This window comes from Mytilus trossulus, chromosome 6 (assembly GCF_036588685.1).
Source record: "Mytilus trossulus isolate FHL-02 chromosome 6, PNRI_Mtr1.1.1.hap1, whole genome shotgun sequence".
In the NCBI taxonomy this organism is placed as follows: domain Eukaryota; kingdom Metazoa; phylum Mollusca; class Bivalvia; order Mytilida; family Mytilidae; genus Mytilus; species Mytilus trossulus.
The window spans coordinates 41,787,738-41,804,280 of NC_086378.1; the positions used below are offsets into that span (position 1 = coordinate 41,787,738).

The window sequence follows — 16,543 nt, forward strand, 5'->3', positions numbered from 1 at the left end:
GAACCCCAATTATTCAATTTTTGATGAAATCAAACAATGTTTAATTTTGGACCTCGATTTGGGCCAACTTGAAAACTGGGCCAAGAATCAAAAATCTAAGTACATTTTTAGATTCAGCATATCAAAGAACCCAAAGGTTTCAATTTTTGTTAAAATCAAACTAAGTTTAATTTTGGACCCTTTGGACCTTAATGTAGACCAATTTGAAAACGGGACCAAAAATTAAGAATCTACATACACAGTTAGATTCGGCATATTAAAGAACCCCAATTATTCAATTTTGATGAAATCAAACAAAATTTAATTTTGGACCCTTTGGGCCCCTTTTTCCTTAACTGTTGGGACCAAAACTCCCAAAATCAATACCAACCTTCCTTTAATAGTCAGAAACCTTGTGTTTAAATTTCATAGATTTCTATATACTTATACTAACGCTATGGTGGGAAAACCAAGAAAAATGCTTATTTGGGTCCCTTTTTGGCCCCTAATTCCTAAACTGTTGGGACCGAAACTCCCAAAATCAATACCAACCTTCCTTTTGTGGTCATAAACATTGTGTTTAAATTTCATTGATTTCTATTTACTTTAACTAAAGTTATTGTGCGAAAACCAAGAATAATGCTTATTTGGGCCCTTTTTTGGCCCCTAATTCCTAAACTGTTGAAACCAAAACTCCCAAAATCAATCCCAACCTTTCTTTTGTGGTCATAAACCTTGTGTCAAAATTTCATAGATTTCTATTAACTTAAACTAAAGTTATAGTGCGAAAACCAAGAAAATGCTTATTTGGGCCCTTTTTGGCCCCTAATTCCTAAAATGTTGGGACCAAAACTCCCAAAATCAATACCAGCCTTCCTTTTATGGTCATAAACCTTGTGTTAAAATTTCATAGATTTCTATTCACTTTTACTAAAGTTAGAGTGCGAAAACTAAAAGTATTCGGACGACGACGACGACGACGACGACGACGACGACGACGCCAACGTGATAGCAATATACGACGAAAATTTTTTCAAAATTTGCGGTCGTATAATTTCAAAATTTGCGGTCGTATAAAAACTAGCTAACGGAAAGAATCAAACTAACTTGTATTATTTTAATGAAATTCTAAGGTAACATTATCGACATATAAAACAAATTGTTGTTTTTTAGTTTTACTGCATTCCGTGTGAATAGTCTTATATCCACGAATATAGGTGACACTACCGTATATAAGGATATTTTTTTTTATTTCTTAAAGTAAATGAAGATTAATTGTACAAGTAGTACCCCTGAATGTTATACCTTCCTGTTTGGTGTGAGCCAACTCTCTGTGTTGAAGACCATACAAGGTGTGACTTGGATGGAGAGTTGTATCATTGGCACTATTACCACATCTTCTTATATCTATGTGTCATGTATAATATCTATGTGTCATGTATAAATAAAATCGCATAACCCTTTGATGTTTCAGAATAAAAATACATATTACTTGTTGAGTTTTTATATTTCCTTGCTTTTATATTTCTTGACATTTCTTTTAAGTTCTAAATATATATTTTAGTGATGCATGTTGTAGTTGATAAAATTTACTAATGACAGTTTATTATACATAAATATTCCATCTTCATGCCTTATATATCATGCACTGTATTACAACGCTAGATTAAAACTGACGAGGAATGGTAACACCCGGCTACCGAAAGCTCTATTATTGTGAAACCAAGGTGGTCCAGCGCGTCGGGTACAATGCAGGCGATTTGGTGTCACGATATATCTGTAGCATGAGTTCGAATCCTGGTGAGGGAAAAACAAAAAATAAACAAATGCACATTTTCAGATCTTACATTGTTCGGCTGATGTTTAGATGAATTATATATATATTGTAACATTTTAAAATCATTCAGAGTAACATTTTTTTTGTATTACCTTTAAATTTAAAATTTGCATTAAGATTTGTTTTTCTAATTTCAGTACATCACAAACAAATTTTTTGGTTTTATTTTCCAAAATGTCTAGTATGCCTATCTATATCTTTCAATAATTAATTGCTTTATTTTTCAAATCTCTTAAACAGGCAAACCTTTGGAAATAGATGAAATAAATGATCTGTGAAGTGTTCAACAAAGTACACATGATTAAAAACAGAATTTATCAAAAAAATGAAATCAAATGATGCAAAAAATCTTTGGAATAATCTGAGTTCATGAAAGAATATAAAGCTGTAACTCCACTCCTATCCCTGTGACTAAAGGCTTCGTGCATTGGTAAGAAACAAAATGATTAATTCAGACAGTTAAAGATAACTGCACAATGTATAATGACCTTACCTTTGGGGGTTGTTTCTGTAATTCTGCCATATACTTTTCCAAGTTTATGCGTTTTCTCTTATTCAATTCAGCTTGTCTGTGTTGCATATGCAGGGCCACTAACTGTTTCTTTTCAGCTTGGTCAGCTTGCTCATATCCACTGTACAACCTCTGAAATCTCTGAATATTTTTTTCTATATATTAGATTGAAATCAATATCATATAAATTGCTTCGCCGATCGCATCTAAATACAACTGCAGAGGTCCAACTCTTTTGTACACTAATGTAAGGTGGCGTTTTTGAATAAAACACTTGCAACCAGGTGTTGTTTTGTTTTAAAAACATTTCCAACTGGTTGTTTTTTTTTACTGTTGGTTGTGGTCACAAAAAGAAGAATTAGTATTGTATTCACATTTAATGGAATTGAAAAAAATGTCAAATATTCTATGCTGATTTATTTCTTTTCAATAATTTTATTCCTTTTTTGAATTTTCTCTTCTTTCATTCACTATTTTATGTATCTTGGATAGCAGATGATTTTTACAAGACTCCCTCCTCCTGCCAATGCATAGCCTATTGATACAAGTTTCTGTCCTGTTCCTCTCTTTAGTGCTTTTGACACACAGAACAGTAGTTTAAAGTTCTGTTCCCGAATTTTTTTTTATCTTCGTGTGTGTTCCTTTATAGTAACTTTGATGATTTATTTTTCAATTTCAATATAACTATCTGTTTAAGTTGACTTATTTGGCGAAGAATTTTCCTTATCACCATTGTTATCTACCTTTCTCTTCCCCCGATTCATAAAAGAAAACATTAACAAGAGGCTGTCACAATGACAGCAAACCGGATTTATTAACATTTATTTGTGTCCTGGCAATATCACAAGAACCATTACTGATGATTGGTGAAAGTGAAAATCGTCAATATCAAATTTGACCTCTATTTTGTCATCAGTAACAACATATTAAAATTTGAAAAGCTTTGGTTGAATGGTTCATGAGAAAATGCACGGACACGACTGGAAACACCATTTTTTCAATCTTTCAAGAACCATAACTCCTGAACGGTAAAAGTCAAAATCGTCATTATTGAACTTGACCTCCATTTAGTCGTCAGTAACAACATATTAAAATTTGGGAAGCTTCGGTAGAACAGTTCATTAGTTAATGCACAGACACGACTGGAAACGCCATTTTACGATCTTTCAAGAACTATAACTACTGAACGGTAAAAGTCAAAATCATCATTATTGAACTTGACCTCTATTTTGTCATCAGTAACAACATAATAGAATTTGAAAAGCTTTGGTTGAATGGTTCATGAGAAAATGCACGGACACGACTGGAAACACCATTTTTCAATCTTTCAAGAACCATAACTCCTGAACAGTAAAAGTCAAAATCGTCATTTTTGAACTTGACCTCCATTTTGTCACCAGTAACAACATATTAAAATTTGGGAAGCTTTGGAAGAACAGTTCATGCGTAAATGCACGGACACGACTGGAAACGCCATTTTTCAATCTTTCAAAAACCATAACTCCTGAACAGTAAAAGTCAAAATCGCCATTATTAAACTTGACCTTCATTTAGTTGTCAGTAACAACATATTAAAATTTTAATTTGAGCATCCCCAAATCAATAACCGACATTTTTGTCACAAAAATCCGGTTAAAAACTGTTGATCTGTCATTTTTGTCAATGAAAACAAATCAGTGAGAAGTGATAAGTATTTAAATTTTTATGGTGCAGAACAGAAAAAAATCAGGAATTTGAAGAAAAAAAAAACACCACCTAAAATGGAAAGTTTTCAAAAGAAAGTGGTCGGCACACCTGGCATAAATGACGAATGGAAAACACTGCATGGCAATGATGACGACAAAGCTGACAAAGTGATAGCATTGTACAACCTCAAAATTTATTTGAATGTGTATATTTCAGTTATGATAATAGAGAATGGGAATGGGAAATGACTGTTTTCTATATTTTTCATGTCCAATATATATTTTGTTTTTCTTAAACATTCATTATTCATGATTGTAGTTTTATTTATCTGTTTCAAATGATAAATTTACAGATGATTTAAAATACCTGCATAATATCTTTGTTGAGTTTTTCAGCACCCTTTGGATTTGACTCCTTTAATTTGTTTACATTGGTTCTTGCTTCTTGCCATTCTTTCATCATCTGAAAATGGAAACAATATTTTTTGCAGCTTCTGAGAATCATCTACAGCTAAAAGGGGCATATCAAACATTCAAAGGTCCACTAAAAATAAAGGGTCTCAGCAGTTAACAAGAATGTGTCCATAGTACACCGATGCCCTAAACAGGATGAAATAAAAATTATAATTTACACACACAGCAACAAAAATTATATATATAGCACTCAGAAAGTTAATTTATACAGAATAACAAACACCCCTACCACAAAGTTCTTTAACCCTTTAGCCCCCAATCCCGCTTGTAGGTGTGATGGCGACAACCATTCTTTGATGGCCCGTATGACCCTCCATACTTTTCTTGAACTGCCCCAGCTGAACTGTATTGACAGAATGGCTTCAACCAAGCAGTTCATGGTCCATACAATCTTCTCAGATGTCTGTTTATGAAAATATGGCACTTTGAAAGCCGTTTAAGAACTCAAAATCGGAAAAATTGAAAAGTAGCCAAAATCAGGTGGGATGGGTATCTTTCGATGGCCAATTTGTTACTGGAAGTGATTGTAGGTATAAACTATTAACATAAATGCATGCATAGGTGGTACAGGAACACAACAAGGTATAAGATGGCCAATAGGAATCTAGTCTGTAAAATCTAGGTCACCGTTTTGTCAGAAATCAGTAACAAGAGTGCACACACTGAAATGTCTCGCCTTCTTTACTAATCCTTGATACTATCTTGATAGACCTAAATATAAAGCTTTATTAAAACCGTCACATAAACTCAACATTAACCAAGAAAATGAAACATTGATCAGTGAACCATGAAAATGAGGTCAAGGTCAGATGAACCATGCCAGGCAGACATGTACAGCTAACAATTCTTCAATACCACAAATATAGTTGAACTATTGCTTATAAATAAAGAAAAACAGACCAAAACACAAAAACTTAGCAATGGACCGTGAAAACGAGGTCAAGGTCAAATCAAACCTGCGTAACCAACATTTAGATCATAAAATATTTCCATACACCAAATATAGTTGACCTAATGCATAAAGTATTAGAAAAATAGACCAAAACTAAACAAGAGTGCACACACTGAAATGTCTCGCCTTCTTTATTATACATTGATATTATGTTGATAGTCCTAAATATAAAACCTCATTAAAACTGTCACATAAACTTAACATGAACCAAGATAACTAAACATATACCAATGAACCAAGGATCCGGAAATTTTTTCACCTAATTTCGGTCATTTTCATACAACTTAAAAGTTGATACCCCTTTTCAAAAGATGATTGCCAAAATCACATTACTGCATGAGACTCATTATGAGTATGCTCATACTCGATCGTCATGTTCTTAGCATCAACAAACTTGTTTCATAGTTGCATCGCATTTACTTCATGATTTGTCCTACCATTTTCCAAAAATCAATCCAGGGCAATTAAGGGAAGGCAGCAGTTTAAAAATAAAATGATTTTAATGACTCAAAACGATAATATTCTCAGTTATTGCTTACGTTTCTTTCGATTCTGAAGTCAAAATTCAAACCGGATGTACTGAGACAATACTAAAACGAACAATTCCCGACTCATTTCCGGGATTTGTTTTGTTTATCCAAATCACAGGAATTCATCGGCTTTTTAATTTTTTATCTTTAATAGTGTAAGAATATTAATTAAAGTAGTTGCACTGGCTTTATTTAGGATGAAATTATTTAAAATTTACGATTAATTGTCTAAATCTGTGGAAGAGAATTTCAAGCATGCGTATAACATAGTAAACAAAGCACGTGTGTTAGAAGTAAAAAAATATTTTTTTCTACAAAATTAAACCAAGTTTTAATTTGATTTTAAATCATAATTGACAATTGTCTGACTTGTTGAGTAATTAAATATTGAAGCCAGTTGGTATGGAATTTTTATTTCTTTATAATAATAGTTTGGAGCTTGTGATTAATAGCCAGGTGTGAATTACAATGAATTAACCAGATGCTCCGCAGGGCGTAGCTTTATACGACCGCAGAGGTTGAACCCTGAACAGTTGGGGCAAGTATGGACACAACATTCAAGCTGGATTCAGCTCTTAATTTGGATTGTGATTAAATAGTTGACACAGCATAGGTTTCTGACACAGAATGAATGTGTTCTAATGAACTTAAAATTTTTGTTTTCTCTTAGAGCAATTCACTATGCTGTTGAATATTAATCCTCTCAAAAAAATGTTTGAAGAAATTTTCTTTTTATTTATGAAATTTCAAATGAGAAAAATTGAACCCAATTTTTTAATCACATCCCCCTTTCCCTTATTCCAAAACTAATCTCAATTAAAATATTCTAATGGAGTTTGCAACAATAACTACTCATTTAAATACATCATAAAATATTAAGATGTAAAAAAACTGCTTGTTATCACTGAATGGTAAAGATCATTTAAATTTATCAGTTGGTAGTAAAAAGTGAATATACATTGTATATTGTATATAACAAAGATTTAAGTTGATTCTGGACAAAGAAAGATAACTCCAATTAAAAAAAATTCTTGCAATAAGATATTTCTTGCTTACTATTCTGGACAAAGAAAGATAACTCTAATTAAAAAAAAAAATTGCTATTTCACAATATTGTGAAATTAGATATTTCTTGCCATTGCACAATACTGTGCAATTGAAAAGACTTGCTATTGCACAATACTTAATATGATAATTTTAGATCCTGATTTGGACCAACTTAAAAACTGGGCCCATAATCAAAAATCTAAGTACATGTTTAGATTCAGCATATCAAAGAGGCCCAAGAATTTAATTTTTGTTAAAATCAAACTTAGTTTAATTATGGACCCTTTGGACCTTAATGTAGGCCAATTTGAAAACAGGACCAAAAATGAAGTATCTACATACACAGTTAGATTCGGCATATCAAAGAACCCAAATTATTCAATTTTGATGAAATCAAACAAAGTTTAATTTTGGACCCTTTGGGCCCCTTTTTCCTAAACTGTTGGGACCAAAACTCCCAAAATCAATACCAACCTTCCTTTTATGGTCATAAACCTTGTGTTTAAATTTCATAGATTTCTATTTACTTATACTAACGTTATGGTGCGAAAAACCAAGAAAAATGCTTATTTGGGTCCCTTTTTGGCCCCTAATTCCTAAACTGTTGGGACCTACACTCCCAAAATAAATACCAACCTTCCTTTTGTGGTCATAAACATTGTGTTTAAATTTCATTGATTTCTATTAACTTAAACTAAAGTTATAGTGCGAAAACCAAGAAAATGCTTATTTGGGCCCTTTTTGGCCCCTAATTCCTAAAATGTTGGGACCAAAACTCCCAAAATTAATACCAACCTTCCTTTTATGGTCATATACCTTGTGTTAAAATTTCATAGATTTCTATTCACTTTTACTAAAGTTAGAGTGCGAAAACTAAAAGTATTCGGACGACGACGACGACGACGCAGACGACGACGCCAACGTGATAGCAATTTACGACGAAATTTTTTTAAAAATTTGCGGTCGTATAAAAACACAGGTAAAGAGATTAGCAATCATTAGCCAATAGCTCCCCGAGGCATTAATATAGTTGTTAGGAGGGCCCTAAGGATTATAACACTTTATTGGAGTGGCAGTTTATTACAGGAAGTCGACAACTAAACAAAAATATGTTCAAAATGGCGATTTTGAAAGTCGATCTCAACAAAATGACCGAAATAATAAATGTAGAAAAATAAAATTTGACCTAAATCCCAATTAAAAGTTTAGGACATTATAGTTTCAGTTTAGGACATGACTGGCAAATATGACCGTTTCCGGACCCTTGCAATGAACCATGAAAATGAGGTCAAGGTCAAATGACCCATGGCAGGCAGACATGAACAGCTAACAATTTTTCCATACAACAAATACAGTTGACCTATTGCTTATAGTTTAAGAAAAACAAACCAAAACACAACCAGATGCTCCGCAGGGCGTAGCTTTATACGACCGCAGAGGTTGAACCCTGAACAGTTGGGGCAAGTATGGACACAACATTCAAGCTGGATTCCGCTCTAAATTTGGATTGTGATTAAATAGTTGACACAGCATAGGTTTCTGACACAGAATGAATGTATTCAAATGAACTTAAAATTTTTGTTTTCTCTTAGAGCAATTCACTATGCTGTTGAAAATTAATCCTCTCAAAAAAATGTATGAAGAAATTTTCTATTTATTTATGAAATTTCAAATGAGAAAAATTGAACCCAATTTTTTAATCACATCCCCCTTTCCATTATTCCAAAACTAATTTCAATTAAAATATTCTAATGGAGTTTGCAACAATTACTACTCAGTTAAATACATCATAAAATATTAAGATGTAAAAAAACTGCTTGTTATCACTGAATGGTAAAGATAATTTAAATTTATCAGTTGGTAGTAAAAAGTGAATATACATTGTATATTGTATATAACAAAGATTTAAGTTGATTCTGGACAAAGAAAGATAACTCCAATTAAAAAAAAAATCTTGCAGATATTTCTTGCTTACTTTACTGGACAAAGAAAGATAACTCTTAATTAAAAAAAAATTTGCTATTTCACAATATTGTGAAATTAGATATTTCTTGCCATTGCACAATACTGTGCAATTGAAAAGACTTGCTATTGCACAATACTTAATATAATAATTTTAGATCCTGATTTGGACCAACTTGAAAACTGGGCCCATAATCAAAAATCTAAGTACATGTTTAGATTCAGCATATCAAAGAGGCCCAAGAATTTGATTTTTGTTAAAATCAAACTTAGTTTAATTTTGGACCCTTTGCACTTTAATTTAGACCAATTTTAAAACTGGACCAAAAATTAAGAATCTACATACACAGTTAGATTTGGCATCTCAAAGAACCCCAATTATTCAATTTTTGATGAAATCAAACAATGTTTAATTTTGGACCTCGATTTGGGCCTACTTGAAAACTGGGCCAATAATCAAAAATCTAAGTACATTTTTAGATTCAGCATATCAAAGAACCCCAATGTTTCAATTTTTGTTAAAATCAAACTAAGTTTAATTTTGGACCCTTTGGACCTTAATGTAGACCAATTTGAAAACGGGACCAAAAATTAAGAATCTACATACACAGTTAGATTCGGCATATTAAAGAACCCCAATTATTCAATTTTGATGAAATCAAAACAAAGTTTAATTTTGGACCCTTTGGGCCCCTTTTTCCTTAACTGTTGGGACCAAAACTCCCAAAATCAATACCAACCTTCCTTTTATAGTCATAAACCTTGTGTTTAAATTTCATAGATTTCTATTTACTTATACTAACGCTATGGTGCAAAAACCAAGAAAAATGCTTATTTGGGTCCCTTTTTGGCCCCTAATTCCTAAACTGTTGGGACCGAAACTCCCAAAATCAATACCAACCTTCCTTTTGTGGTCATAAACATTGTGTTTAAATTTCATTGATTTCTATTTACTTTAACTAAAGTTATTGTGCGAAAACCAAGAATAATGCTTATTTGGACCTTTTTTGGCCCCTAATTCCTAAACTGTTGAAACCAAAACTCCCAAAATCAATCCCAACCTTTCTTTTGTGGTCATAAACCTTGTGTCAAAATTTCATAGATTTCTATTAACTTAAACTAAAGTTATAGTGCGAAAACCAAGAAAATGCTTATTTGGGTCCTTTTTGGCCCCTAATTCCTAAAATATTGGGACCAAAACTCCCAAAATCAATACCAGCCTTCCTTTTATGGTCATAAACCTTGTGTTAAAATTTCATAGATTTCTATTCACTTTTACTAAAGTTAGAGTGCGAAAACTGAAAGTATTCGGACGACGACGACGACGACGACGACGACGACGACGACGCCAACGTGATAGCAATATACGACGAAAATTTTTTCAAAATTTGCGGTCGTATAAAAAGTCAACACTGAGCAATGAACCTTGAAAATAAGGTCAAGGTCAAGGTCAAATAAAACCTGCGCTACTGACATTATAGATCATAAAATATTTCCATACACCAAATATAGTTGATTTATGACATATAGTATTAGAGAAAAACATCAAATCTGAAAAACTTTACATTGACCACTGAACCATGAAAATGAGGTCAAGGTCAGATGACATCTGCCCGCTAGACATGCACACCTTCCAATCATTCCATACAACAATTATAGCAGACCTATTGCATACAGTATGAGAAAAACAGACCAAAACACAAAAATCTAACTATAACCACTGAACCATGAAAATGAGGTCAAGGTCAGATGACACCTGCCAGTTGGACATGTACACCTTACAGTCCTTCCATACACCGAATATACTAGACCTACTGCTTATAGTATCTCAGATATGGACTTGACCACCAAAACTTAACCTTGTTTACTGATCCATGAAATGAGGTCTAGGTCAAGTGAAAACTGTCTGACAGGCATGAGGACCTTGCAAGGTAGGCACATACCAAATATAGTTATCCTAATACTTATAATAAGAGAGAATTTAACATTACAAAAAATCTGAACTTTTTTTTCAAGTAGTCACTGAACCATGAAAATGAGGTCAAGGACATTGGACATGTGACTGACGAAAGTTCGTAACATGAGACATCTATATACAAAGTATGAAGCATCCAGGTCGTCTACCTTCTAAAATATAAAGCTTTTAAGAAGTGAGCTAATACCGCCGCCGCCGGATCACTATCCCTTTGTCAAGCTTTCTGCAACAAATGTTGCAGGCTCGACAAAAACGAACATTTCGGCAGACCTGACTTGACAATAATAATTCCCCAGGAAGACATTCAAGTCTCACATACTCCCAGTTAGCATGATTGGACTGCTGTAGGGTAATACTTGATGGACGAAGAAACAGTGTTGTCAATGTTCACCTCTCAAGGTCGTTTTAAAATTAAAAAAATACCCTTTTTTAGTGGGGGTGGGTTCAAACCCACGAGAAAATATAGTCCCCTACTGGTTAGAAAATCATGCTATTGGAACAAAATTCCAACTTGATCTATTTCTTGTCATAACCAGTGTAATTAAACTATAGTCCTTGGACTTTGAAAACTGGAAAATACCCTTTTTTTTAATGAATAAAACCCCATAACTTGTAAACCTCAAATCTAAAATTTAATAAAACACACAAGGGAGCTCACATCAATAGTTATAAACAATTCACCAAATTTTTATGCAAATTGGTGAAAGTGTTTTTTAATTTAATGTCCGACGTGTCGAGGATGGAAGGACAACAGCATACCATAATACATCCTGTAATGAGGAGCGTATAAAGAGCATTGTATATAATTTTTCATAACATTTGGTTGAGGCCAACTACAGTTAGAGAATGGAAACCAATTTCAGGACATAAAGACAGACATACAAACCAACAACAGAAAAACTTAATGCCCCCCACCATAAACCCTTTTTTTTACCTACAAATATACAAATAGCCATACCCTTTTTGATAAATATGTTTGATAGATTTAACTTACATCAATAACAGATACTTTTTGGCTAGTAGTGTTCAAGCAGTATTAACTTCTGTACTGTCATTGACTGTAGCTTATACAATTACATATAAAGTTCTTACCTTTGTAATTCGTTCATGGTGGTGAGAATCCATTGCACTTTCTGCAGCTAGAAATTTGTCATGTTCATTGTCATATTTACTTAGGAAAGAGTCATCAGCTCTGAGGTATGCAATGTAAGCATCTTCTTTGTTGTCATCTCCACCAAGAAGTATTTCTTGTGGCTTCGTCTTTACTGGAGTCAATTCTACTGGCACATCCAGTGGTTTTTCAGCTAAAAGAAAGAAGAAAAAAATAACATTACTTGAAAGAAAGAATTCACTAACTGCCTTTCTTTGAAAAAAGTTTATTAAATTTTATGGTAGGGAATATAATTATACGTTCTTATTAGATCCTTGAATGACAGCATCATTGCTAAGGGATAAACAGGAGTTCCAAGAGACTTAATTCTTTAACAGTCAGACTGTATTCCAATGATAACTGCAAAATAAGCAGCTGTCCCAAGACTGAATGATCACACCCAAGCTATTGGGATAAATCCTGATGTAGAATGTGAGAGTTTCAACAATGACTTTTGGGTTACAAAGTGGGTTTTAAACTAGATCTTCAAAATGTCTTATACAAGGGGTACAATCAAAATCACGTGATGGATATACCCACTCCGGAAGTAACAGTCGAACTCGCCGCTTGAAAGGTAAGTAGTTGCATTTTCTTGTTTATATCAATTAAATTTTGATTAATAAGTTGGCACACCGAATGTCGGATAGTATGTAGTTTTGAAACACACAATTGTGTTTGCTAGAAAGCGTGCAGTTATTGCAAACACTTCGACACAGTTCCAAATGTTCGACGGATAACTGTGTCGAAGTGTTAGCATTAACTGCACGCTTTCCAGCAAGGATAATTGTGTATTTCAAAACTAGATAGTATCCGACATTCGGTGCACTACCTTATTTATTAAATTTTATTGATATAAACAAATAAATACGACTACTTACCTTTCAAGCGGTCTGCTCGACTGATACTTCCGGTGTGTGTATATCCATCATGTGATTTTGATTGTACCCCTTGTTATAATGAACAGTAAATTTATAACTATATTTATAAAACTCCTATATCATGTATATCATCAACACTTAGAAACAGAAAATATTCAAATAAATCTGTCGCTTCAATTATAATTGTCAAATAAGACATTAACCATATGCTTAGTAAACTGTTGCACATTATGTATAAAGGCTTAGTGTAATCAAACTTTATGTATATAATTTACCATATGATTTCTGAACAAAGAGAAACGACTCAATCACATTATAAATACCTCTTTTGGATATTATAAAGGGCAATAACTCAACAACGAAGAGAGCTAAACTCATGAAAATTGAACTTGACATTCATATATTAATTAGCAAGCTTCAACATATCTTAATTTGATATTTGGGTTTTCATGTTATTAAAGGGACACTGTTTGGCAAAATCCACCCGACCATCCATCTTAATTACATCCCAAAATCAGTAACTGATATTTTCCTAAATCCTGTTAAAAACTGCAAAATTTCCTGAAAACAAGCATTCTGTTAAAATTCATTGTAATAGAATGAAATTCTAACTTGATCTATAACTTGTTGTAAATAACATAAAAATATTAAGTCAATATCTTCAAGCATGATGAAACAAGAGTGCACACGCTGAAATGTCTCACCTTCTTTATTAACCATTGATTTTATGTTGATAGTCTTAAATATATATATCTTTCATATAAACTTAAAATGATAAAAAAAAATGAGGTCAAGGTCATATAAACCATATAAAAGAAATACATGTACACCTTACAATCATTCAATACACTAAATATATGTGACCTATAGCTAATAGTTTCTAAGAAACAGATTAAATCAAGAAAATTATACATTGACCAATGAACATGAAAATGAGTTCAAGGTCAAATACAACCTGTGAGTCTGACATGTACATAATAAAATATTTTTAGAAATAAATATTTCACCAAATATAGTTGACCTATTGCTTATAGTTTAAGAAAAACAGTTCATAACATACATAACTAAAACAGATTTTTTTTCCATTAGATTGAAGATTGGATCACCAGTGATGGTGATTATAGTAACAAAGCTGAAAACACATTCTGTTTATATAATATGTCAAAATATCAGCCCAATGAAGCAGAAGCAATTTTTTTGTTCTTCCCTGGCCAGGATTCAAATTTGTGCTACTGAGATATGGTCACACCAAATCGCCTTACACTATGCAAGATGTGCTAGACCACTCGAAAAATTTGTAAAATGAGTCATCTGCATACAAGGTATGAAGCATTCTACCTTCTGAAATAAAAATTTAAAGCTTTATAGCTATAGTATAGAAATAGTTTAAAAGACTGTCACAGTTGGATGCTTATCTCTTTATAATTTTCAGACTACAACTTTTGTTTTAGGTGAGACAAAAACTGAATTGTTTATCCCTCTATAGTTTTGTTGTGTAAAATAATACATGAATGTGTACAGATGTCAATTGATACTAAGGTAAATGTATCATGAAAAACATATCTTAATGAAAAACATTGGAACAAGAAAAGTGAGCTTAAACTATTAGATCACGAGTTGACCATGTGCACTGTAGCATACACTGGATCAATTTACATCACAGAAATCGATATTGGAGCCTATATAGTGATGAATACAAAACAACATGTTCACTGATATAAAACAGGAAAATCAATAGCTTATCCATTTTTAATACACATATTATATGACTCATTTTACCTGGTAAATGACTATTTACAAGAGATTTCAATGACAACAGTAAACAGTTTGTTGTATTCATAACTTTTTCAGACTTTAATAAGTTGACAAAAAAATAAAAATGTGATATTTTGTTTTTGTCTCAAAGTGGAATTATGAAATATTATTAAGCTTAACTAGCAGTCAGCTTTGATAAAAAAAAAAAGAATCAATATAAGCTGAACAACACTGAGGCCTAAATTGAAATATTGTTTGTTTCCCCAATCCCTACCCAGCCAAGCCATGTGTGGGTAGGTAGGTAGGGAAATAATTTTATTTTTCCAAAAGCCTTGAACATTATCGGACAACCGGCAAGCCTGAAAATCCAAAATGAATTAAATAATATTTGACTTAGTTTTGACAATAAAATTTTATGAGTAGCACCAATTTTTCAGGGTCGGTCGGGATTGGGGAAACAAACAATATTTTATTTTAGGCATGATGGCTTGCAAGTCATTGATTCAACTCATTTGAATCCACATTCACTTATGGCACAAAATGGCCTTAAATATCAACTTTATCATTAAACACCAAACAGGTCACAATTTTGTTTATAAATACATTGTAGGTCTATTTCAAAAGCCTTAATGCTAAATACATCAGTGTTTTTCTTAAAAGTACTGTGAAAGTACTTTAATTCGTGGGTATCAATTTTCGTGGTTTGAACAACATTTACATGTTCATGGGTTTTTAAATTCATGGATTTCAGTTTTCTAAAAAAAAAACTGAAAACATTTCAGACATTAGAAACGAAGGATACAAAAAGTCTGGATTGAAGGAAATTGCAAAGTAAACATTGTCCCCTGTAAATCATAGTGATCACACTAGTTAACCTGAGATAAAGTGATCAACAGATTAAAGATCATCAAAGGTGTTGATAAGGCCATAAACATGTCACCTAAAGAAATCAGTTACATTAACAAATGCTATAAACCTGTATCTTGAACATGTTGTATGGAAAAATAATTCTTATAAAAAGCAAGCCCAGCCTGAAAAAAAATTTAATTATTATTTTCCATACACGATATATGGACCATAATTTGCTATTGGGCTCCGTTTCCTATAACTATAGAAAAGTGATAAAATGTGAATTACTGTAAGAAAAGTTGTAACTGCATCTAAAGATGCCATTATTTTTATCAACATACAAGTGTATGCTACTCTTCCCTAGAAAAAAAATTAAAATATACGAATTTCAAAGATTCTACAACCGTATTTTTGTGTCGTTTCTCGTGTTACTTTTTGCTTCTGAAGAGCATAACGCTGACTGATTTATAGATAATCGTCACCGGCAAATTCGTAACTTTTGCTTTCAAATAACAAAGAACATCGACCAATAAGAATAGTGAGAAGAAAATGCCAAGAACTATAAGTATTTATGTAGCAGATGTATTAGAACAGTGGCGTGATTTTTGTGTCCGATTTCGTAACGCAATTTTTAGATGATGTAATCTGCTTTGTTGTAATAGAATTCTTAAAAACAATTTGCAAATATGAACTCTCACGAGATGTTCAAACCGGTAAATCCGAGATGATTTAATTTACATTCTTGTTTTGATCTTCGTAACAATTAAGTAAGAAAATTACGTTATCGTTATGCGTTACATTTCACACGAAACAGAAGTCCAGTTATTTATTAAAATTGTTTTTGTCCTTAAGTTCTAATCATTTCCGGTCATACATGAAACATGTGACTAACATGTGATAACGCCATTACGGCCAGATGTACGAAATACTAGGTCTAAACATTGTTTTTGTTTCCAACG

At 32.5% G+C, this 16,543-nt stretch overlaps 1 protein-coding gene across 4 annotated transcripts in view; it reads right to left on the bottom strand.

The window, feature by feature from the left end:
* LOC134721354 (amyloid-beta precursor-like protein) overlaps positions 1-16,543 on the bottom strand; it is a 52,868-nt gene that overhangs the window by 17,495 nt on the left and 18,830 nt on the right. For all 4 annotated transcript variants that reach the window (XM_063584295.1, XM_063584296.1, XM_063584297.1 and 1 more), the window contains 3 exons: positions 12,045-12,256; positions 4,380-4,475; positions 2,310-2,468 (listed from right to left, as the gene is read on the bottom strand). In XM_063584295.1, the coding sequence (XP_063440365.1) occupies positions 2,310-2,468; positions 4,380-4,475; positions 12,045-12,256 (467 nt within the window). The remainder of the gene's footprint in view (positions 1-2,309; positions 2,469-4,379; positions 4,476-12,044; positions 12,257-16,543) is intronic.